The 25,251-nt window shown below is 47.2% G+C and overlaps 1 protein-coding gene across 4 annotated transcripts in view; it reads right to left on the reverse strand.

Moving 5' to 3' along the window:
- Positions 1 to 10,875, reverse strand: part of LOC124703597 (calcium-dependent protein kinase 24-like) — a 36,840-nt gene extending 25,965 nt beyond the window's left edge. For all 4 annotated transcript variants that reach the window (XM_047235817.1, XM_047235818.1, XM_047235819.1 and 1 more), the window contains exons 1-9: positions 10,748 to 10,875; positions 10,020 to 10,660; positions 9,180 to 9,323; positions 8,943 to 9,095; positions 8,740 to 8,855; positions 7,674 to 7,841; positions 7,364 to 7,585; positions 7,073 to 7,273; positions 6,152 to 6,978 (exon numbers count right to left, since the gene is read on the reverse strand). In XM_047235817.1, coding sequence (XP_047091773.1) covers positions 6,152 to 6,978; positions 7,073 to 7,273; positions 7,364 to 7,585; positions 7,674 to 7,841; positions 8,740 to 8,855; positions 8,943 to 9,095; positions 9,180 to 9,323; positions 10,020 to 10,617 — 2,429 coding nt within the window. In that variant the 5' untranslated portion in view covers positions 10,618 to 10,660; positions 10,748 to 10,875. The remainder of the gene's footprint in view (positions 1 to 6,151; positions 6,979 to 7,072; positions 7,274 to 7,363; positions 7,586 to 7,673; positions 7,842 to 8,739; positions 8,856 to 8,942; positions 9,096 to 9,179; positions 9,324 to 10,019; positions 10,661 to 10,747) is intronic.
- Between the last annotated feature and the right edge of the window lie 14,376 nt (positions 10,876 to 25,251).

Here is a 25,251-nt window from a genome sequence, read left to right on the forward strand (position 1 = left end):
TGGGATGGAGCACCATGGACAATATCAAAACTTGCGGTGGTTCTGGATGATTTCGATGAGAGTATGAAGCCATCGGAGATCGAATTCAGGAGGCTTCCGATGTGGTTCAGATGTGATGATCTGCCCTTCAACTGGATGAATGACACACGGGGGAGGCTATTGCTAACCAAGTTGGAGAATTTATTAGGCTGGATCTTCATGACAGTAGTTCTCGATCTGGTTGGGGACAGAGTTTGAGAGCTAGAGTTTGGATTGATCTTGATGAACCTCTTATGAGGGGTTTCCCGATTGAATCCAAGAAGAGGAAGACGGTAGAATGGTACCCAATTAAATATGAGAGACTACCGTATTTCTGTTTCTCGTGTGGGAGGATTGGCCACTCTGAAAATTTTTGCCCAACTCCCGCTGAAAGAGATGAGAATGGGAAGTGTCCTTACGATGGCTCGCTGCGATATCAGGAACCATGGATGCAAGAAACTCAATGGCAGCAGCCCCTGACAAAAGATACAAATAAAGCGAGTTCTCAGACTAAGGATGATGGTTCAAAAGCTAAGCCTGTTGGTACTGAAAAATCTAATGGGAACACCAATCCTTCCACTAGCCATGTGCAGAATGTGGTTTCAAATTTTAATTTTAAAGCTCTTGGAGGTGGTCGAGGTGGTGGTACCCAAGTGTACAGGAGGAGAGAGACTCCCAAAGCATCGCTGGATTTTACTTTTCCAGTTATTAAAGGCCCACATGATGTAATCATGTTCGAGGAGGATCCTGAGGGGTCAAAAAGAAATGCTTTAGTCAATTCTCCAAGTAAAATTGTTGGGGTTTCTGTCCCGGCAAAGAGAGCTAAGGGCACTGGAGAAGAGGACGAGCATCAATCTGATTCTGATTTTTTGGCGGAGGCTGAGAACCAGCCCCGCCGGGACCAATGAATTGTTTTAGTGCGAACTGCAGGGGGCTGGGGAACCACCCTGCAGTTCGAGAGCTTCGCGGTTTCGTGAAGCAATTGGATCCCACTCTGCTCTTTGTGATGGAGACGAAAATATCTGCGGAAAGAGTTGAGAAGTTAAAAAGCACTTTCGGTTTCTCTGGGGTGTTTGCAGTGGATAGTGATGGCCTTAGTGGCGGTGTTGGACTGTTCTGGTCATCAGCAGTGACAGTTGATATCAAGAGCTATAACTTACATCATATTGATGCAGTAATTCAGTGCAAGGATGGGTCTGTTCCTCCATGGCGTTTCACAGGAATTTATGGTGAATCTCGCAGAGAGAATAGACATCTAACTTGGACTCTTATGAGGAGGTTACACCAGCTCCGAAATCTCCCGTGGTTGTGTAGTGGTGATTTCAATGAAACGCTATATAGCACGGAACATTTTAGTGAGCATGATAGAGATGAGTGGCAGATGAGGGCCTTCACAGAAGTGACTGAAGATTGTGGTCTGATTGATCTTGGTTTCTCTGGTTTGCCTTATACTTGGGACAACAGACAAGAAGGAAGTGCTAATGTTAAGGCAAGAATTGATCGAGCTTTCGGTAATGATGGCCTTCTGAATCTTTTTCAGGTTGTGAAAGTTAAACATGTTAGTGTTGTTCAGTCTGATCACTGCATGATTCAAACGGAGTTAAAGAAACATGTCAGTCATCGTCCATTGGGGAGGAGAGCTTTTAAATATGAGAATGTTTGGCAAACCCATGCTGATTATGACAAAGTAGTTGTGGATCTCTGGCAGAAGGCTGAAAGAGGTGTTGGTCTTGAGGGATTTGCGAAAACTCTCTCAAGTATGCAGAATGGTTTATCATCCTGGGGTACAGCAACCTTTGGGGATTTCAAGAAAAAGCTCAGTAATTTGAGGAGGGAGCTTGACAGGGTGAGGAGAATTTCTTTGGGCAGAGGTCCTTCGCCCGAGGAGAAGAAAATTATGGAAAGAATTAATGAGGTTCTGTTCCAAGAAGAGATTTGGATTAAGCAAAGGTCTCGGGTTAACTGGCTAAAATCAGGCGATCGTAATCTCGCTTATTTCCATGCTTGTGCTTCCCAGCGCAAGAGAATGAACTCAATATCCTCTCTCCAACGAGAGGATGGTACTTGGTGTGATGATGCGGAAGAGGTAAAAGATGAGGTACAGGGTTTCTATAAAAACTTGTATACTTCAGAAGGAGCTCACGATATGCGGGGACTTATTGATTTAGTTCATGAGAAAGTGGTGCAAGAGGATAAGGTCAATCTTGAAGCCGATTTTACTGAAGAGGAAGTCAAGAGAGCTCTTTTCCAAATGCATCCCTCTAAGGCACCAGGTGTTGATGGCTTCACGGCAGGTTTTTACCAACGCCACTGGAGTCTAGTTGGCCCGGAGCTGTGTGTTGCGGTGCTAGGTTTTCTGAATGGAGGGGAAATGCCGGAGGAGATTAATGATACTGCTATAACTCTCATTCCAAAGGTGAGAAATCCCCAGTCCATTAAGCAATATAGGCCTATTTCTTTGTGCACTGTTCTTTACAAAATTGCAACTAAAACGGTGGCGAACAGAATGAGGCCTGTATTGGAGTATACTATCAGCCGAGGAACAAAGTGCCTTTGTGCCGGGACGTTTAATTAGTGACAACGCTTTGGTGGCTTTTGAGTGTGTTCATGCTATGAAGAGAAAGAAGAAAGGAAAAAGGGTCATTGTGCAGTCAAATTAGACATGATGAAAGCTTATGACCGTGTGGAATGGCCTTTTGTGGAGTCGATACTGACTAAACTCGGATTTCCAGGGAGGTTAGTGCAGATAATTATGAAGTGTGTATCTACAGTTCGGTTTTCTGTTAAGGTGAATGGTGGGCTGCTCGAACCTTTTACTCCATCTCGAGGAATCAGGCAGGGAGACCCTATGTCACCATATTTGTTCCTTGCTTGTGCGGAAGGATTGACTGCTCTGATACATCACTACAATTCAGGCTTTATTGATAGGGGAGTTCGTGTGTGCAACAGATCTCCATGGATCTCTCATCTGTTATTTGCTGATGATAGTCTTATTTTCATCAATGCAAATGGGGCTAGTGCTGCCAGGCTCAATGAAATTCTGGATATATATCACTTGGCGTCTGGACAAAAAGTGAATAAGGAGAAGAGTGCTATTTTCTTCAGTCCTTGTACGTCGGATACTCACAGGGAAGTGGTGAAACAACATCTGAATATTCATATTGAAGCCTTCAGTGAAAAGTATCTGGGTCTGCCTACTGCTGTTGGCAAGTTAACAAGCGAGGCCTTTGAGTATATTACTGAAAGTGCAAGGAGTAGTGTGAATGGGTGGGCTGAAAAGAATTTATCTTATCCAGGAAAAGAAGTCTTAATAAAATCAGTGGTCCAAGCTAAGCCGATTCATGGTATGAGTTGCTTTTTACTCTCCAAAAGTACTTGCAAGAAATTCACTTCTGTTATGGGACAATTTTGGTGGAGTGGAAATTTAGACAGGAGGTCTATGCATTGGTTAGCCTGGGATAAATTGGCTATTCCAAAAAACCAAGGGGGAATGGGTTTCCGAGATATGCAGGCTTTTAATGTAGCTTTGCTAGGAAAGCAGGCTTGGAGAATAATTATGAAACCAGACTCTTTGTGTTCCCAGGTTCTTCGAACCAGGTATCTCCATAATCAGGAGTTGATGACTGCCAATGCTCCAAGGACAGCATCGAAAACCTGGCGTGCGATTCTGGCAGGAAGGGAGGCACTGAAATTGGGTCTGATAAAGCGAATGGGCTCTGGTCAGTCTATTTCGATTTGGGAAGATTGCTGGCTCCCTAACTCTGCGACAATGAGGCCAATGGGTCGTCTGAAGGATACTGATCTTGTCATGGTAAATGAGCTTTTAACTGCAAGTAATGATTGGAATGAGCCTTTGATCCGTGAGATCTTTTTTGCTCCAGATGTTGATTCCATTTTGAGTATTCCATTGAGGAGTACAGGGGGTGATGACTGGCTGGCATGGTCCAAAGAAAAATCTGGAATTTATACAGTTCGGTCGGCTTACAAATCCTTGATGGATGCGCGTCAGTCGGAGGAGGCTAGAAATAATAATGGACATGCTGTGTCTTCGTCTGAAAATGATACTGATCTATGGAGAAGATTATGGAAACTGCCAGTAGTTCCTAAGGTGCGTGTTTTTTGGTGGCGAGTTCTTCGAGGAATTCTTCCTGACTATAGGATTTTGTCACGGCGACATATAATGGATAACAGCACTTGTGCTCTGTGTAGAGCAGAATCTGAGAGTGTGATGCATGCTTTAATTGAATGCAGTCATGCGAAATTGTTTTGGGAAGCCGCAAAGGAAATTTTTCTAGTCAAATTGCCGAAACTACATCCAGTGACATGGGCAAAAGATATCCTGTGTGAGTCTTTTTTCAATCAACATGAGAAAGCTATTATAACTTCAGTCATGTACTCGATCTGGTCATCGAGAAATAATCTGACTCATGGTGAGAGTGGTTTTAATCCTGCTAAAACTATGGAGATGGTGAAGGAAACCTTGCAGACTCTTGAATTACCAAGGGACAAGGGTGTGCCTAAATCTGCTAGGCCGGAGTGTAAGTGGCAGAGACCACCTGATGGAGTTGTTAAAATTAATTCTGATGGTGCTGTTAATGTCAATGACAATCTGGCAGCTACTGGTGCTGTTGCACGAGAGGGGGTGGTCTTCCGTGGTGCTACGGGTAAGACTTACCGAGGTGTGTCTGATCCTTTGACGGTGGAGTCCCTTGCTTTTAGAGATGCTGTTGTGTATGCAAGAAGCAGGGGTTTCACTAATGTTGTTTTTGAAGTTGACTCTGAAGATTTGGTCCGACTTTGGAAAAATAGAGCTAATGATCTTTCAGTAGTCAAGCAGGTCTTAGATGAGATTAGTGAGTTGAGTTTGTTGTTTACAAATTTTAGCTTAGTTCATGCTCGTCGCGAGGCTAACCAGGCGGCTCATTCTTGTGCAAAATATATAAGCCTACAAGATGGGTCGTTTTCCTGGGATGCTGAGCCACCTGCTTTTCTAGTTCACAGCCTTGGGGCTGATTGTAACTTGGTGTGAGTTGTGGGCTGCAAGTTTCTGACGCACTCTTTTCCTTACCAGGGTACCTAAGGGGGCTGGAAGGTTTTTAATGAGGCGGCTTGCTAGCTTTTTAATATATTATCTTTCAAAAAAAAAAAATGTGATGCCTAAACACCTGTTTCATGGAATGTCATTCTCTTATGAATAGACACCCCTCATTGCCTCATGGCCCCCCTTGGAATGTACAATAAGCATGAAGACTTTTTTTATACGTGATAGCAAACAACCAAGAAGCCAATAGAAAATTGTGGCAGCAATATTCTTAGATTTTGACTCTTCTCTCTATTTCTTTTTTACTTCTGTAATAAATGTAAAAAAAGAGCCTTAGCGGATGGATTCTTCGCTTCAGTTTTCACATATTTGATCTTTATAATTTCTGTCACAAATTTTGAAGTGAAGATTTCAGTGTCATAAACAAAAACTCCTCTGTTCTTTCTTAATTGATGATTTGGATACCAATGTGGTCAGTTTACACATCTAAGAACTAGTTTTCTAGTTATATGTCAGTAAAAAACTAACAAACTAAAGAAAAGAACTATGAAGGTACTTGCATATAAACCCATTAATATCGTACACCTATGACAACTCTAAACAGTTTTGAGTATATTAGACATTAGTACTTGAATTACTAGAGGTTTGACTACACACACTTGAAAATGACATTTTTTAAGAATGCATGGAGTAATATCTTCACATGACAATATATATGATTTGTCCATTTCAGATTTCACAATATCTGTAAGCCTTTGCTGCATCTATCGTCTCCTCATGTGGCTTGTAACAATGGTTGTACTGCTGGATCCACTTTTTTTCCGATAATGGGTACTTCATTAAATCATCAAGGCGATACAAATGATAACCAGCCTCTGCAGCAAGACGATGTTAAAAGACATTGAGATGCCAAACAATGTACTGTTGTACAAGTGGCTGCACATTCACAACCTCTCACATCATTGAAAATTGAAATTTGTAAGCCGATTTTCTCAACAAAAAACTCATATTATAAAGCAGTGATTCACAGGATAATAGATCTATGTTGCAAACAACTATTAGACAACTTACGCTGGATATAAGGACTCTTACCGCTTATCTTGTAGATATTCCCTGAGATCACAGATCAGGTGGTGCATATCGCCAGGGCCAGGCGGTTGGTGCCGACGAACTTGTGAGAGTATGCTCCTGATGACCCCCCTCATATCGGGCTTTTGGGCTGCCCGCACAAATGCCCGGCACTCGAACTGTCCGTGGAGCTTACCCCACATTTTTTGGGCAAGAGTGGTCTTACCGATTCCTGCAACGCCAACAATCGACACCACCTTGAGCTGCTCGTCTCCACTGGTCAACCACTGCTCAAGCTGATTCATTGGGCCTTCTATGCCAACTAGATCATCAGGATCTGGCACAATATTTGGAAGATCCTGGCCAATACGTGAGTATCCAGGATTGCAGACGCAAGCATCAAACCTATACCTCCAATATCGCTGAGTCGCCTCCTGCGCACGAGTCCTGAATTCTGAGATCTTGTTGGTGATCCATGGGCGCCACTTCCACCTCTCTGGAAGTCGGTTAATCTTTAACCGAGCAATAACCTTACGGCGAGTAGCTCTACAGATCTTAGCTCGGGCATCAGCGTGGACAAATTGGTCGACGCAGTCCACCATGTCATAAGTCAACTCGCGCACGTTCTTCATCCAGTACCTCGCAGTCATAGGAGGGTCCTGCGCATTTGAGAGCTTCACCAGGAAGTTTTGTAGGGTGTGAAGATCATTTGTCAGTTGCTCGATCTCATCCATCACAACACCGCGCAGAGCCCAGTGTCGGGTCGCCAGGAGCTCACCGAGCTTCCCTGGAAGGGAGCCCATGGCACCCAGCGAAGCACTAATTGGACTCAGCTCCATAAATATCGCTTTCTGTCACCAAAACACAACCAGGCACAGATCATCAGATGTATTCCGCGACCAATTTCTACAGATGCGGCACAAAAGTAAGAGAGGGGAAACCTACCGAAGAAGAGATACAAGATGGGATGGGAACTAGACTTGTGCTGAATCCCTTCGGAGGGGCAGGGCAGCGAACGGGATTGGAACGGCAAAGACTGTCGCCGAGATTCAGTTGCAAGCTGTTCCGCATGGTTCGCCTCCCTGCCGCGCCGGCGTTGCCCTTTCTCATCATCGCTGCGAACTCACTGTAATCGATTTGCCCATCCTGAAAACAGCACAGAAATTAATTGGCAACATACAAGCCAGGAACCGAAAAAAACAAAGGCATAGAATTGGACAGAGTTAGAAGACTTACATTGTTCTGATCGACATCCTTGATCATATCCTCAAGGTGAACATCGAGACCGAATTGACTACATGCCTGTGATAGCTCATCAATGGTTATGAATCCACTTCCATCCTTGTCGAAAAACTCGAAGGCTGACACCAAGTTTTCCTCCCTCTCCAGTTTGTTCATATGCAATGTAGCTGCGATGAATTCACCATAATCGATAGTTCCACTGTTGTCGATATCCGCCTTAAGAAAATACACGGATAACATTCTAAATCATAAAATCCACAGATGAAGGAATCGTTTACTCAGCTAGAAAAAAAAAAGCACTTACTGCATCCATTAAAGCCTGGATTTCATGTTCGGTTAACTCTGAGCCCACCCTTTTCAAGCCATCTTTCAGCTCATCAAATGTTATGGTTCCACTATTGTCGGCATCAATCATTTTGAACAGCTCATTTAGGCCTCCAATCTCTTCCTCAGACAGGCTTTCAGCAATAACCTGCAAGTAAATAATAAGATGCCTATAGTATGTGAAAAAAGAAGCTCAAGGTGACCATTGCAAGTTGCATATTCTATATCAAGTATTTGAGAAATTATGCAATCTTTACAATGTATCAACGACCCATAAACCCACAAAGACTCCATATGTGTAGTTAATTCACAAGCAAATGACAAAAGGATGGGGGAGTTAATAACAATATAAATCGATCAACTCCTACAGTATTAATAATGATCTAATGTGATATATGGATCTGAACAAACTCATTCTAGAAAGCTAGAAAACCATCTGGACCAAACAAAGTTGGTTAAGACTCAAGAAAATTAGAGGAAAGAAAGCAGGCACATCAAGCGGCTCCATCATGCCCTTCACTGAATGTATATGGTTAGTGGTTGCAGAATAAAAGCAATACCAAGTGGTAACCAGAAATGCTTGAACTTCGCTATTAGAGTTTAAAGCAGGATTTCAGTACAAACAATAGGAAGAGGCACGCACAGTTGGCTTTGGGCCTTTGGCACATGAAGCAAATGAGGTAACAGTATTGTTAACAATACTGAAACGAAGCATTAACTATTGAGCTGTTAACATGGCAATGAAGTACCCCCTCTGTCCCAATATGTAAGGTGCACACGATTAGTCTTTGATGCTACTTCGACCACTGATATATACCAAAATATATGGAATCGGCTTATGTAATTCATACCATTTGTATTTGTCTTGTGAAATACTTTGATTTCATATGTAAAATTTGCAGACATAGTACAAGTGAAAATCATAGTCAAAGTTGTGCATCATTGACCAGAAAAACATTAACCACGCCTTACATTTACATGAATACAACCTATATGTGCAGAATCAGCTATAGTACATTTAAAAGGGGGCAACCAGATCTTCATACCCTCAATGCCATCTTCTTGAGCTTGTTCATTGCAGAAAAATGCTTCAGTCTTGACAAAACAGCAGAATCAATAGGCTTATCAGGCGCCACAGCATCATCAACAATCCATGGGTGACCTGACAGATGTCAGAGACAATACCATTATGAGAAGCTAAAATTTCAAAATACGACTTGAGTAAGTGATAGTAAGGAGGTCGACTTACATAGAACCTCATGAGCACTGAGTCGCTTTGTAGGATCCCGACAAAGCATATTACGGACCAGATCTTTAGCGCTGTCAGAGATACTAGGCCAGGGTTCAGATTCAAAATCAAGTTTGCCTCGAAGGATCTGCCTGAAGATCCCTGCTTCAGTTTCTGGAAGAAAACAAACATGACAATGGAAACATGAGAATATGGATGCCTACTAATTTGATGGTCTAATAGAAAATAGCAGTTTACCTGCCCAGAATGGGGGAACACCACATAGCAAAATGTACAGAATCACCCCAGCACTCCAGACATCAGCTTCTGGACCATAGCATTTCTGAAGCACCTCAGGCGCAACATAGTAGGGGCTCCCAACAACATCAGAGAATTTATCACCTGAGGAAATGGAAACAAACATTTCATAATCATAGAAGTTTTTTACCAAAATATAAGCCTCAATACAAAACAGTATTCAAGTACCAGATGAGAATACCAAATCAATACTGCACACCAGAAGAATAACGACCAGATTGGTAGTACTGGATACAGCTATGCATTTTACAATATCTTTCTACCAAATATGAAACACACAACTAATCTAAACTTGCTTCAGAAGTTTGAACTAGACTTGGCTACTTATATGAATAAACTTCTTCAGAAGTTCCAACAAGATAACCACACAATGACACAAGAACCCACATGCCATCATTCACTAATACTAGGAACTATTTCCACCATGGAGAAATTGACCCTCCCAATAAGATCTGCAATCATTACATCCAGATTGACTCCAAGAAGCATTCCATGAATCAGGATTTTGGGCATAAAAATTCCATGACACTCCTCTGGTCAACAACTACAATAACCGACTGATTGTCACTTTCCATTGGAAATCCAACAAGGTGCTAATACCCATCTCTTTCCATTATCCAAAAGAACAATGTACACAAAGTACTATTGCCAGTTTAATCAACTTGATCAACAACAAGGCTCCAACTGTTCAAGAAAGTAGTACTACACATGAAAGACCATCTTTATATTAAGAACTGCGCAACTGAGCAATGTAAAGCAAAGAAACATAGTAGTACATACCAGGCTTGTAGAACATGGATAGCCCGAAATCAGTGGTCTTTAGTGGCGCGTCCTCAGCTGTGCTGGCAAACAGGAAGTTCTCCGGCTTGAGGTCCCGGTGCATGACGCCGAGCGAGTGGCATCCCTCGACGACCCCAACGATGGTCCTGATGAGCTGCGCGGCAGCACGCTCAGTGTAGTGCCCCTTGGCCACGATGCGGTCGAAGAGCTTGCCGCCTGCGCAGAGCTCCATGACAATGTGCACGAATAGGGCGTCCTCGTAGGCTGCGCGGATGCGGACGACGTTGGGGTGCTCGGAGAGGTGGTGCATGATCTGGATCTCGCGCCAGGCGTCCTCGTAGTCCTCGCGGCACAGCAGCTTGCGCTTGGGGATGGACTTGCAGGCGAACTCGGCGCCGTCCTCCTTGGCCACGCACAGGTAGGTGGTCCCGAACTGGCCCTGCCCCAGCTTCTTCCCGATGCGGTAGTGGTCGCGCACGTTGGCCGTCTTGTGCGGCAGCACCGACACCGGGCGGCCCGACGGCGCCGGCGCGGCGGTTACCGGCGGCGGCCGCGCATTCGCGCCGGCCCCGGCGCTGCCGGTCCCGTCCGGCTGCATTGGCGAGTCCCCGGATCAAGAACCGCAAGAACGCCGCGACGCCCTGGATAAAGAAACGAAGAGGGGTCAACAAATCGTGGGGCAGGATGCGATCAAGAAAGAACCGGTCAAAAAAGGCAAGTTCGCTCACCTCCGATGGGGATTCCTGCGGATTGCAACGGAAGAACTGGGAAAAAGCTCGGGATCTTGGAGTGGAACTCCGGACTTTCCAATCCTGTCGATGAGATTAAGAGGCAAGAAAAGGAGCTTTATGTGAGATTTATGACCAAAGCCTGAAGCAAGAAATAAAAGGCAAAAGAAAGAAGAGAACTCGCTCTCACTTTTTGGCCGACTGCACAAGTTGGAGGAGTCAGGCCGGAATTTTTGGCACAAAGGACCAACTAGCGCAATTAATTGACAAAAAAGATCACCTACGACTACGAGTACAATTGACAGAAAAGACCACCTCTTACATAGCGGCAGCGCCCCCAGATGATACGTGGTGCATGCCGTCGCTAGCTGTGGCGGCAGACCCTTACCCTCGGACGGCGACGCCTGCCGTCAGTCGCTGTTGCCTCTGATGGGTCATGCCGCCATGGAGAGTGGCGGCAGGTTTGCGTGGAGGTTGCCTCCAGTGCCTGTGGCGGCAAGCCTAGCATCTCTCGGCAGGCACACGCGCGGAGCTAGTTTGATTAGATAGCCTGGACAAAATAAAAAAAACGTGTTGGTGATTAACTACTCTATACGTTTGTGATACGCGGGGCATCTCTTGGCCTGGAGCTATCTTGTTCTTGTTGAAATATTGGGCCCATTTTTAGTGGCCCAAATTAGATTTCAGTTTTTCCTATAAATCTCAAAGCCCACATAGTGGCAGCCTTGTGAGTTTGAGCCCAAGTTGGAGGCAGCTCACTAGGGAGTGGCAAGAGGTGGGAAGTTTAGTCCCACATGGAAAGTTGGGAGGAAGTTAGACCACCTTATAAGGTGGGTTGTTCCACCACTAGTAAGTGAGTGAGAATAGGAGTGCTACACGCGCGCTCCTCCTCCTCCTCGCTCGCTCGTCTCGTCTCGACTCGACACGACACGACACGCTCACGACGCGCGCCGCGCTCGTGGTGAGTGGATTGAGCCTCGAGCCGAGACTTTCCTTACTTTTTGCGGCTCGAGAAAACGAACGGAGTCCTAGACGGACGCGTCGCAGCTTAGTCGGTTCGGGTCGCTCCCGGATCGTGGGCTATCCGTAACCGACTCGAAACGTTCGTGCGACGTGGGCGTGGCCCACGTTGCCTAGGGTTTCCCGAGCCTATATAATCTCCCGCCCGGCTACCGCGAAACATATCTAATACACGAGTTAGGGTTTCCACCTCTCTCGCTTGCGCCGCCATCGTAGCCTACTCCATCCCGCGCGCACGACGTGCATCGGCGAACGGGAGAGCGAGTCTCCGGAACCGCTCGTCCTTGCGATCCTGTACGGGAGAGGGCGAATTAGGTTTTTGGGAAGCGCTCGCGCGACCGCTCAAGCTCTCCATCACGGGTCGCCTTCCGTCCAAGTCGGGCGGTGCCGCCTACCGTCGTCTACAACGCCGTCTACTTCGACCCGTCGTCCCCGTCATCAACAACGTTGTCATCAACAACGTTACTGGCTGCGACATCATCCGCTATACTCTCCACCGCCACCTCCACCGGATCGGTACGTGCGACATATCTCGATCTGTTTAGCGATGGATGTTGTACTCGTTTGCTATGCTACTGTTCATGTTGATCACTACATCTAGTATGTTCGAGTTTCACATGTTAGTAGTTACCGTCGTCATGCTTAATATTCAGGAATTAATCATGGAAATTGTGCCTAATTCTCCAACAATCCAAAAACCTAAATGTAGGCAATTTCTCGAGTTAACAATGGTCTGGTTTTTCCGATGCACCGAGGTCGGATAAGTTTACCGGTGTGCACTTTAAGAGATGGCGAGTATAAGGCCATGCTCCGGCTTACTCATCCGAAAGTGTTCGATGTTACTGATGGTTTACTCCGAAGGAACTATATCTGATCAAGATCGGAACAAGTTCAAGGAAAACAATACTCTCTTTGTCGGATGCGTTACGGCATTCTTGCCGATCGTCCGTGTGATGTGTACATGCACATAACGGATGGTAAAGAGCTCCGGGAGGCACCGAATGCTAAGTTCGGTGCAACCGATGCAGACGATGAATCGTACATCATGGAGAACTTCCATGACATCGGGATGGTTAACAACCGTCTCGTAGTCGAACAAGCTCATGAGATACGAGTGCATTGCGAAAGAGCTTGAGCTCCTTAAGTGTGCCTTACCCGACAAGTTTGTGGTCGGATGCATCATCGCTAAGTTGCCCCCTTCATGGAGGAACTTTGCCACAACTCTCAAACACAAGAGACAGGAGATATCAGCTGAAAATCCGATAGCATCTCTTGATGTTGAGGAGAAAGCTCGGGCTAAGGATAATACCGAGAAAGGAGAGGGTCAGTCTAGCGCCAACATGGTGCGTAAGAAACCCTACGAAGCAAGAACAAAGGGAATAACAAGCCCTCCTTCAATAAGCCTATGAAGACTACAACCTTCAAGAAGAAGAAGATGATAAACAAAGCAGATCCGAGCTGCTTTACATGTGGAGAGATCGGCCACTTTTCTAAGGACTCGTCCAGAGAGGGCAGACCGCAAGAAAAAGGCGAGGCAAGTCAACACGGTGACCGCTAGCAATGCTGATGGGTACGGTAATCTCTTTACTGTTCTTTCGGTACTTCAATCTCCATGTTGGTGGATTGATACAGGTGCTAATGTTCATGTGTGTGCTGACATATCCATGTTCACTTCTTACCAGGTCGCCCGGGATTCTTCCGTCTTGATGGGGAATGGGTCACATGCTTCGTTCGTGGTGTTGGCACTGTAGATCCGAAGTTCACTTCGGGGAAGATCGTGCAGCGAGGAACGTGCGGACATGTCCCTACTATGAACAAGAATCTCGTTAGCGGCTCCCTTCTATGCGAGAGATGGGTTTAAGGTTGTTTTAGAGTCGAATAAAGTAGTTGTTTCCAAGTTTGGACAATTTATTGGTAAAGGCTATGAGTGCGGAGGCTTGTTCCGCTTTTCGCTTTCGATTTCAGTAATAAGTCTCGTGAACCATATATGTGGCAATGTTAGTGATGATACCGAGTGTTTGGCATTCTCGTTTATGTCACATTAATTTTGGTTTAATGTCTCGGCTATCCAGTTTAAGTTTAATTCGAATTTCACCATTGCCAAAGGTTCTAAGTGCCATAGTTGTGTGCAATCAAAGCAACCTCGGAAGCCTCACAAGGCGGCCGAGGAGAGAAACTCCGGCACCTCTAGAACTCATACATTCCGATCTATGCGAGATGAATGGTGTGTTGACAAAAGGTGGAAAGAGATATTTCATGACATTGATTGATGATGCGACTAGATTTTGCTATGTTTATTTGTTGCGAACTAAAGATGAAGCTTTAGACTACTTTAAAATTTATAAGGCTGAAGTTGAAAATCAACTAGAGAGAAAGATCAAGCGTCTTAGGTCGGATCGTGGTGGCGAATATTTTCCTAAAATCTTTGATGAATTTCGTGAGGAACATGGCATTATTCATGAGAGGACGCCTCCCTATTCGCCCCAATCAAACGGGGTTGCCGAGAGGAAAAACCGCACGCCGATCGACTTGGTTAATTCCATGTTAGCCACTCGCCGGTTTATCAAAGGCATGGTGGGGGAGGCTTTATTGACTTCATGTCATGTCCTGAATAGAGTTCCTAACAAGAATAAAGATAAAACCCCTTACGAGGAGTGGTCTCGGGAGAAAACCATCACTTTCGTATTTGCGCACATGGGGATGTTTGGCGAAAGTCAAAATTCCAATTACTAAGAAGCGCAAACTCGGACCAAAGACAGATGGATTGTATCTTTCTAGGTTATGCTCCGCGGAGTGTAGGCTATAGATTTTTAGTAGTTCAATCGAAGTACCCGATATGCATGTTGATACTATTATGGAATCTCGTGATGCAACATTCTTTGAGAATATGTTTCCTATGAAAGATATGCATAGCATTGCTAGAATTTCTACCGAGATAGTTCCCGAATCTAGTACATCTAATGAGTATTTTGAACAATCACATGAGATTGTCATTGAGAAGGATGACAATGAAGCTCCTAAACGGAGCAAGAGACGGAGGATTGAAAAATCCTTTGGTGATGATTTCATTGTGTACCTTGTGGATGATACTCCCACGTCCATTGCGAGAGGCATATGCATCTCCGGATGCGGATGATCTGGAAAGAAGTCTGTCCATAATGAGATGGACTCGATTCTTTCTAATGGAACTTGGGAGTTGTCGAACGACCCCACTGATGCAAGCCTCGTAGGCCGCAAATGGGTGTTCAAGAAGAAGCTAAGACCTCGATGGTACTATTGAAAAGTACAAGGCGCGGCTTGTAGCGAAAGGCTACACACGAGAGAGAAGGCGAAGATTACTTCGACACCTATTCACCTGTCGCTAGACTTACCACCATTCGAGTACTACTATCCATGGCTGCCTCCTATGGTCTTATCGTTCATCAAATGGACGTAAAGACAGCCTTTCCTTAATGGAGAGTTGGAAGAGGAAATCTATATGGATCAGCTCGATGGGTTTGTAGTAAAAGGTGCAGAGAGAAAGGTGTGCAAGTTGCTGAAATCTTTATATGGCCCGAAACAAGCACCTAAGCAATGGCATGAGAAGTTTGACGTAACTTTGACTTCGTAGGCTTTGTTGTCAATGAGGTCGACAAGTGCGTTTACTATCGCCATGGTGGGGGCGAAGGTGTTATACTATGTTTGTATGTGGATGATATTCGATCTTTGGTACAAACATGAAAGTAATACACGAGGTCAAGTCTTTCTTGTCAAAGAGCTTTGATATGAAAGATCCGGGAGAAGCTCGATGTGATTCCGAACATCAAGCCGATTAAGAACGAGAGTGGGATTACTCTAACGCAATCCCATTATGTTGAGAAGATCTTGAGCCGGTTCGGCTATATTGATAGCAAGCCTTCTTCAACACCTTATGATCCCGAGTGTGACACTACGCAAGAACCGGAGGATTGCCATAGATCAATTGAGATATTCTCGGATCGTTGGCTCACTCATGTACTTAGCGAGCGCGACTAGACCCGACATCTCTTTTGTCGTTAGCAAGTTGAGTAGGTTCATGTCAAACCCGGTATCGATCATTGGCATGCACTTGATAGGGTCATGCGCTACCTATGTGGTACAATGAGTTATGGGATTCATTATTCAGTGGCACCTACCGTGCTTGAAGGATATAGTGATTCGAATTGGATCTCGGATGTAGCTGATCCGTACGCCACAAGTGGGTATGTATTTACCTTTGGAGGTGGCGCAGTTGTCATGGAGATCTTGTAAGCAAACCATATTGACGAGGTCAACTATGGAAGCAGAACTTATCGCTTTAGACACAACCACCGTTGAATCGGAATGGTTGCGTGAGCTCTTGATGGACTTGCCTCGTGGTTGAAAAACCCGTTCCGGCAATCCTTTTGAATTGTGACAATCAAACTCGTAATTGTCAAAGTGAACAATTCTAAGGATAACGCGAAGTCATCAAGACACGTCAAGAGACGTTTGAAGTCCGTCGTGAAATTGCGAAACTCCGGAGTAATAACCGTTACATATATTCAAACAGACAAAAACCCGGCAGATCCCTTTACAAAGGGACTATCACGTAATGTGATAGAAAGTGCATCGAGGGAGATGGGTTTGAGACCCGTTGATGTTACGCCATAGTGGTAACCCAACCTTTGTGATCGGAGATCCCGTGAATTAGGACCCGGGAAGAACAAACTAGTGGTTTAATTGAGGAGAGTATTATGTAACCCTCTCTATGTGAAGATGCACAACTCTCGCTTGTCAGTAAGTGCTGTTGGCAACAAGCCTTAATGTGTTTATGTTGGCTATTTTAGCAAAGATGCTGTCCTACAGAGCATTCTTGAAATAACACACCTATATGAGTCCGATTGTTAAACGTCGCAATCTATGAGATTTGGGTGATCTCTAGTAAACTCATGAAGAGACCACGAAGTATGACGCATATGCTTCACCCGCGGGGTAGGCTACCGGCAGCCATGTACCGGTCATGACTTTGAGTGAAACCCCGTTCACGCAAAACTTGCAATTCAAGGCTTAGTCCATTGTTCAAGTGTGAATGGATGTAGCTTAAGGTTCTAGGCGGAAGTTCAACTTAACAGCCTCCGCCGAAACACCGGTATATAAACAAGCAGCGAGTATTGGTAAATCTCTAAATGGGGATTTGAGATCCGGTGGGGGATTGTTGAAATATTGGGCCCATTTTTAGTGGCCCAAATTAGATTTCAGTTTTTCCTATAAATCTCAAAGCCCACATAGTGGCAGCCTTGTGAGTTTGAGCCCAAGTTGGAGGCAGCTCACTAGGGAGTGGCAAGAGGTGGGAAGTTTAGTCCCACATGGAAAGTTGGGAGGAAGTTAGACCACCTTATAAGGTGGGTTGTTCCACCACTAGTAAGTGAGTGAGAATAGGAGTGCTACACGCGCGCTCCTCCTCCTCCTCGCTCGCTCGTCTCGTCTCGACTCGACTCGACACGACACGTCACGACGCGCGCCGCGCTCGTGGTGAGTGGATTGAGCCTCGAGCCGAGACTTTCCTTACTTTTTGCAGCTCAGGAAAACGAACAGAGTCCTAGACGGACGCGTCGCAGCTTAGTCGGTTCGGGTCGCTCCCGGATCGTGGGCTATCTCAGTAACCGACTCGAAACGTTCGTGCGACGTGGGCGTGGCCCACGTTGCCTAGGGTTTCCCGAGCCTATATAATCTCCTGCCCGGCTACCGCAGAAACATATCTAATACACGAGTTAGGGTTTCCACCTCTCTCTGCTTGCGCCGCCATCGTAGCCTACTCCATCCCGCGCGCCGACGTGCATCGGCGAACGGGAGAGCAGGTCTCCGGAACCGCTCGTCCTTGCGATCCTGTACGGGAGAGGGCGAATTAGGTTTTGGGAAGCGCTCCGCGCGACCGCTCAAGCTCTCCATCACGGGTCGCCTTCCGTCCAAGTCGGGCGGTGCCGCCTACCGTCGTCTACAACGCCGTCTACTTCGACCCGTCGTCCCCGTCATCAACAACGTTGTCATCAACAACGTTATCGTCGCGACATCATCTCGCTATACCTCCACCGCCACCTCCACCGGATCGGTACGTGCGACATATCTCGATCTGTTTAGCGATGGATGTTGTACTCGTTTGCTATGCTACTGTTCATGTTGATCACTACATCTAGTATGTTCGAGTTTCACATGTTAGTAGTTACTGTCGTCATGCTTAATATTCTGGAATTAATCATGGAAATTGTGCCTAATTCTCCAACAGTTCTTTGGGCATCTTCAACGAATGCGACACAAAATAGATATGCAAAATATTCGCACGCGTTCGTTTGCGTCGGCTCAAATGGTTGAAATCGACCGCGCATCTATTTTTACGCCAGGGTGTTCCCAGCGGCACGACGCATTTTTTTAGGTTTTGCCTTTTTTCAACATAAAACATAATTTCCATAGTGAATAAAGGAAAAAATTAAAAAATACAAACTAGAAGTCCAGCCGCCGCCCGCAAGTGTGCGTGCAGAAGAGAAAGCGGCGACATTAATGGCGAAGGCTGCGGCACAGATGCAGAAACGATGACCGCGGAAGCGGCGGCCGCAGAAGCGATGCGCTCGATACAACCCTATAGTTCCCTGCCAGGCGGGCCCATGGGAAAAGCGGGCGGTCACTTGACGTGTCCGCGTAGCATCCGCCGCGATGCATCCCAGGCGCAAATATGCGCCACGTTTGCGTTACCGCGGACGGTCCGGTTACTATGCATCGGGTCGCTAATCCTAGTTTCAGATGCATTTTTCGACCGCACGGTCGTCGCTCCGTTGGAAATGCCCTTTGCCCACTAAAATTCTAGCCTGGAGCTAGCCGGCGAAGCATCTCTCGGCCTTCTAGTGTGTCGGCAGCGCCTAGGAACATCTCACTTTCCCCATGGACCCACCTGCCACGAGTCGAACCTCCTTCCGGCGATGACCCACCTGTCACTTTCTTTATTCTCTATGAAAATTATGTTTTATGTTAAAAAAAAGGCAAAACCCAAAAAATGTGTCGTGCCGCTGAAAGCACCTAGCGCACATGGACGCGCGGTCGATTTCTACTATTTACACTAGTGGAAAACGGGGCAATAGGCCCGGTCCATTTGGGCCTTTAGACCCGGTTCCCGAACCGGGACCAACTAGGCGGGACTAAAGGGGGTACCCTTTAGTCCCGGTTCAAAGATAAACCGGGCCTAAAGGCCTCGACACGTGGTGCGGCCGAGGAGCTCGCGGTGGAAGGCTCTTGGTCCCGGTTCGTGGTACGAACCGGGCCTAGGTTCTCTGCCGCGAGCAGAATTGCTATTTCTCCGCCGCGGCACGAGTTTAGGCCGTACCAGCGTTTCTGCCGCGGCAGAGAAACGAGCGTTTCTCTGCCACGGCAGAAGTTTCGACAATGCATATATATCATTCAAGAAACCACAAAAAATCGTCATGAATATATATAGACATCGTCAACGGTACACGACATCGTCAACAAGTACACGTAATGCATGCATATTTACAATACAACATGTCCTCGACGGATTTCGTTCCCCGTCACGATCCGCCGATAGTGCTCTCACACTGGGGTAAGGACCTCGGTAATAAAGAATCCCGCGATTTCCTCTTGAATTGCTTTTATTTGATCCGTCGTTATGAGAGTGTCCTGCAGGCGTGTCATCTATATTTAAAAAAGGAGATCAATATATGAATGGAACTCAATACAATAGATGGTACTAATTAAGATTAATTGTGAAAATCGTTATCGTACACGAGTGTGGTGTATTTGGGGGTCCCCACCCTTGGGACGAGGACATGTCACGCATGAAGGTGCGGACGTAGTATCCACATAAGTTATTCCCTTGTTCCTGCCTCATACACTTTACGAAAAAATAGTTCGATCAAACTAATAATCAAGCATCGTATTGAAAGTAAATATCATATATAAAGTTTCACGGACATAGCTATATATATAGTACTACTTACGGGGTAATCTCTAAATGTAAGCTCCGGTTTCCATTCACCCGGAACAGTATTGATGAACCGTTTCCAAGCCCTGCCCGGCAAAAAATAATGAGTAAATGAGTAATTGATTAGTTGATGATATCTTCGAATTAGAGCAGATGAAGATGCCAATACGAAATTGATTGAAACTACCTCTGGAGGATGGCAGCCATGTCCGCCCATTCCGCATATTCTTTACGTTTCGAGTCCATGACGTTTACGACTCCAAGTTGAAGATCAATGATTAGGAGAATAAAGTGGAAACTGCACAAGCATAGCTCAATGATTACGAGAATAAAGTGGAAGGTGCACAAGCATAATGTATGTTATATAGAGAGTGGATTTGGTGACCGGGTGTATACGTGTGCACACACTCATCACCGTTGGATCGTGTGTGGCACAGTTGGATTCAGCCGATCGATAGACGGTGACTAACGACGGTTCTGTGAACTTTGTATCCATATAGTAGTCGCTAGCATGCATGCGTGAGTAGTAACAGCCAAAGTGTGTGGGACCAGTTTCGTGTGGAGAGATTAAGAAAAGGAAGATGCTCTACATCTTGTACTTTGCTGTAGCGATTTCTCTCTCAAAATTCGGTGCTCCCCTCTCCAGACCACCATAGAGACAGCTGCCAGCCACGCTCCAGGACGGGAGGCCGGTCGCCGGCGCCGCGTACGCGTCAGGATCCTTCCTCCACGCCAGCACGCGTCCGCAAGGAGGAGCCGCCGCCGGGCACACTCTGGGGAGGGGAGGCTGCAGTCGTCGACGGGCGCGCGAGGAGGCGCCCTGCAGTGCCGACGGCGCACCTCAAATTCCAGTCAATGGGAGCTCGAGGAGCGGCCATGGCGGCCCAAATCGACTGAAGGGAGGGGGATGCGGCCTCCCTATGGCCTTGCCGCCTCGGCGCGAGAGGAGCTCAGGCGGAATCTCCTCGCACCCAGAATCCTGGTGTGATAACAGTTCTACTTAGACCAGGTGGAAATCATGCACATCTTCATTGTCAAGGAATAATCACCATAATTATACAAGATGGGAAGGGAATTGTAGTTACCTTGAAGAACTTGACGCCGTACAGAACAGAAAAAAAAAGGATAAACAGAACCTCCCGAATATCGTCTTTCAGCATGTCGTCGCCACATCTAGGGGCGCTCCCTCCCGAGGCTTGCTGCACTCGCCGGCGAATGGCCAGAACTAGCGCCGCCCTCGCAGCACCTTCGCCGGAGACTCTCGCTCCCCTTGCAGTCTTGCAGAACGGCCGACGGCGCCTTGTAGCAGGGTCAGAGGAGGCTTGCAGGTTGCAGCCGCACGTATTCCATATTGCCATCTTGCAGCGGCGCAGGCGCGGGCACCGGAGACGGGCATGCAGCATGGCGCGGGCACCGGAGATGGGCATGCAGAATCACCATCCCCGCTTGCAGCTCCAGCAGACAGCCATTGTAGCTCCCCGCTTGGCGCTACCTTGCAGCAGGCGTCGCCCATCCAAAGCTTGTAGCGGCTGGCATGGAGAGGAAACAAAGGGTATTCAGAAAACTGAGCGAGAACCAGAGTGCTGCAGACGGCGGTGGCGCGGAAGGTTGCATAGATGGCGGCGGCATGAGCTCGAGACCGTGGGGGCGAAGCAACGACGCCTCTAAAAAAACCTTCGAGGGATCCTGTATGGCTGGGCGGGAGGAAGGGATGCGACTCCCAGGTTGGAATCGGGTGGGGTCCAGACCGGAGAGGGGCGGGCGGCGCTGGTCGGGGAGGAAGACAGAGACGATGGATGGAGAGGATGCGGGGAAGGACTGGAGGAGGAAGAAGAGATAAGGCAGAGGTGCGGGCCCAGTAAAACACGTGTCGCTAGGAAAAAGAGGAGGATGCGAGGCGTGGTATCGGTCCGGGGGAATTAGATTGTGGGACACAGCCCAACGGCACAACACACGGCGTGAGACACGTGTTGAATGGAAACCGCGTGCTCACGTATACACCTGATCACCGGGCTTCATCCGATGTTATATATAACACTCACTTGAAGTTGTAGGGAAAGAATATATCCTCTTTGTCTGCTTGCTTCTCTAAAAACATTACGATGTTGTCCTCTGTGTCCTTGGGGTACTGTCGAACCGTAACTTCATGAACTGTGTTTGGGTCTATGAACCCCAGCGGTAGGAGCTTGCCTCTTTTGTATTCCAGCTTCTTCATTCGCATAATTAAATGTATAGCGTACACAAAGGATAATTGTTAGTGCAAATGAATGAGCTACAAACTTAATTACACAAATAGATCACTTACGAGTGCGTAGCAATCGATAACAACTTTGTCGAGGGCGTCTTGATTGAATAACCGAAACGAGCTTCTTCTATCTCAAGGTTTATCTCGTCTTCCCCCGGAAGTAATGCTCATCTCTAAGATACACCGTGAGGTAGCTTTCACTTCTTCGACGAGGCTTTCGAGTACCATTCATGCAACCTTCGCATCTGAGTCCCTAGACGCGCGAGCTCGCCAGCTTTGACGAGATCTTTTCCGTATCTATACGTGTTTACCACTTGAGCCGTTGGATAGTAATCTTCGTACTCAACTGATGCTCCCTGAGCTCTAGCCGCCCGTTCGATCATCGATGCCGTCTCTCGGATCATGATATGGCTCCACGATGAAGTGGGGTGCGGCCTCGAATGTCCTGCCGTCCAAGCCGGGCGACTTTTTTTGCTTCTTTGCTCGCTCTAGAGGACTGTCCAAGAGAGCGGTCATAATCAGCTCTCAGCTCAGGTCTCTTCATTCTCGTCTCGGCAAAGTGCTTCACTCGTCTCGCGGTCGAATAAACACCTTCTTCGGCGCAAGAAACGCCTTTTGCTCTTCGATCCGCTTCATGTGGTAACAACTCCGGAGTCTCGTGCCCTCATTGGAGTTGATGATCTCTTCGGAGTCGTAGGAGGTGCCATGGACAGCCTTCCTCTTTGCTTAAGTGGAGGCGGCGGAGTCTCCCCGACGAGGAGGAGGAGGAGGCGGCGGAGTATTTTCACGCGGAGCGGATCGGGTCATGGATAGGGGAATCATCATCGCGCACAGGAGAATCATCACGCGGAGGAGACTCGGGTGGCGGAGGAGGCGGAGGTGGCATGCTTGTTGGCTTCTCACCTGGAAACACAATGTTCTCCTTCCGCCATTGCACGGTGGTTCTACGGGCTTCTCCCAGCTTCTTTGATTTCCCCATCTTCACCTGCAGGGTGCTCAAGCACCAACCCCTCATAAGCTCTCATCACTTCATCCACCATCACAACGACAAAGTCGTCTTGGACTCGAACGGCAATGGTAAGACCTTGTAGGTAAGAGGATGCCGACCGCCGCCTTGAAGGATAGGTTGAAAACTTTAACATGCAGCTCACAAGGACGGCTCTCAGTGAGATCATCCACGGGGGGTAGCGAGGAGGCTCGACCACCTGGTCATCATCATCATCATCATTATCCACCTGCTGAGAGGAAGCCACGCTGCTTTTCCGGTGTGGTTGAGATTGCAGCGGGGCGATGGCATTGAGCGATGCAGGATCTACAGCCTGCCCCCGAGCCATCCGAGATGTAAGTACTTGGGTTACCATGGTTAATTGGGCTTGCATGGTGCTCATACCCTCCTCTAAGTTAGCCAGGCGGTCCGTTTCCCTTGCCTTCCTCCTCTCATGGCTTTTATCGTGAAATCTCTTCCTTTCCGCGAGAAAGCCATACTTCCAGGGAACGGAGCCTCGCTGTGCCTCGTGTTCGTCCGCCGTGTTCTTTGTTCCCAAGGGCGCGTGTCAGCTCATCGTTCTCTCTTCTGGCCGGAACAACCCCGCCTCCACGTCCCTATGTGCTTTTTCCAGGGCATCAATGGGAACCTTCGGATGAGCTTTCTTATAGATGCACTTCCCTCGTTTCTCGGATCCAACGTTCCCCCAATCCCGTAGAACCACTCCTTGCACCGTTCGATCCAACCGTGTGTCCCTAATCCGGTCCCTTTATCGGTCGGTCCCGCCTCATGCTGCCTCGCCACTTAGGACGGTTAGCCCCGTATCCACCGGACCCGTAATTTGGTGATATAGCTTCAACGCAGCATTTGCCTTATTTATTTCCGACCTTCTCTTAAATTCTTCCGACTCCGTGCTGTACTTCACGAATTCTTCCCGGTGAGTTTTTACCTTCTCATTGTCCGGAGTCTTCTTTATCTTGATAAGGCGGCGCAATCTTTTCTTGTGGCTCTTGAATAGTTCGGCCATCTTCTTCTTGCCAAACTCGCGGAGGGCCTGCTCCATCTTGGCCTTTTCGGCGTCACCCCCTCTTCGGGTACTATGTTGAAATGTGACATGAGCTTGTCCATAATGCTGTTTTTGGCTACATCATCGATATAAAGACCTTGACCTTCTTCCTCTCGCAGAACGACACTAGTCCCTTCGGCTTGTGCCATTCTCGAACGGTGATCGGGACGTGGTCCCTAACAAGCACTCCGCATTGAGCTATAAATGCCTTTGCACCTTTCTCCGGAGCAATCGGTTTACCATCCTTTTCGATGTGGGTGATGTCGTGCCTAACACCGTCATCCAACTTTTGGCCGGGCCTCGCTTCCTCGATTTTACTGTAATAAGTGCTCGATCCGGAGGGCTAAAAAAGAAATAGTTCATAGTCGGTACAATTTAATTAGTTAATGCATCTAGTCGATCAACAGACGGCTTAATTAATTTATATACCTCGGTGATAACTACAGTTCGGGAGCCATTATGATGATCTTGTTCCTCACCGGCGCCGTAGGATCTTCTTCCTCAATATCCTCCGCTCCCTCACCGGAGTCATTCAAATAAGTTGCGGTGACATCGTCACCGCCATCATCCGGAATAACGTCGTCGTCGCGATCATCCAGAGTACCGTTTGCTATGAGTTCCTCCATGAAATTTTCTTGAATTTCATCTCTCTCCATGCTTTCTACAACGACTCGCAAGCTATACATAGGAACCATCATATGATCAAATTAAGGATAATGCGAAAACCGAAAATGGAGTTACATATGTGTAGTTCTTAACTAAGGATCGATAATATAGTGCTAAAAGCGAGATAGTGCAGTTACATGCATACATAGATCGGGTTCATGTTTATTTAACCCTAATACATATCAATCACTACTACAACCACTCAACCGCGCGGCACCGGGTCCTAGAGGGCGCCGACCGGGTCCCGAGCCGCTGCCGGGTGTGCCCCCAAAGCCACGGAACAACAACGGGAGCATAGCTAACATGAGATCCCCGCATAACGCTCCATCCGGTCCTATACATGTTGTCTAACGCGTACATGTAACGGCGAACGTGCTCGTCCTCCGCCGCAATGCGCCGAGCTACCTCCTTCGGCGGGGCCGGCTCCTCCGAAACGACCGTGGCCCATAAGACCTCCACCATAGAATATCCGGGTCGACGACGGGACCCGGATTCCCGCACCAAGGTGCGCGACCCTGAAGCTAAGACCTCCCAGTGCCACCCGGCGGAGCCCGGT

The sequence above is a fragment of the Lolium rigidum genome, chromosome 3, assembly GCF_022539505.1.
Source record: "Lolium rigidum isolate FL_2022 chromosome 3, APGP_CSIRO_Lrig_0.1, whole genome shotgun sequence".
NCBI lineage: Eukaryota > Viridiplantae > Streptophyta > Magnoliopsida > Poales > Poaceae > Lolium > Lolium rigidum.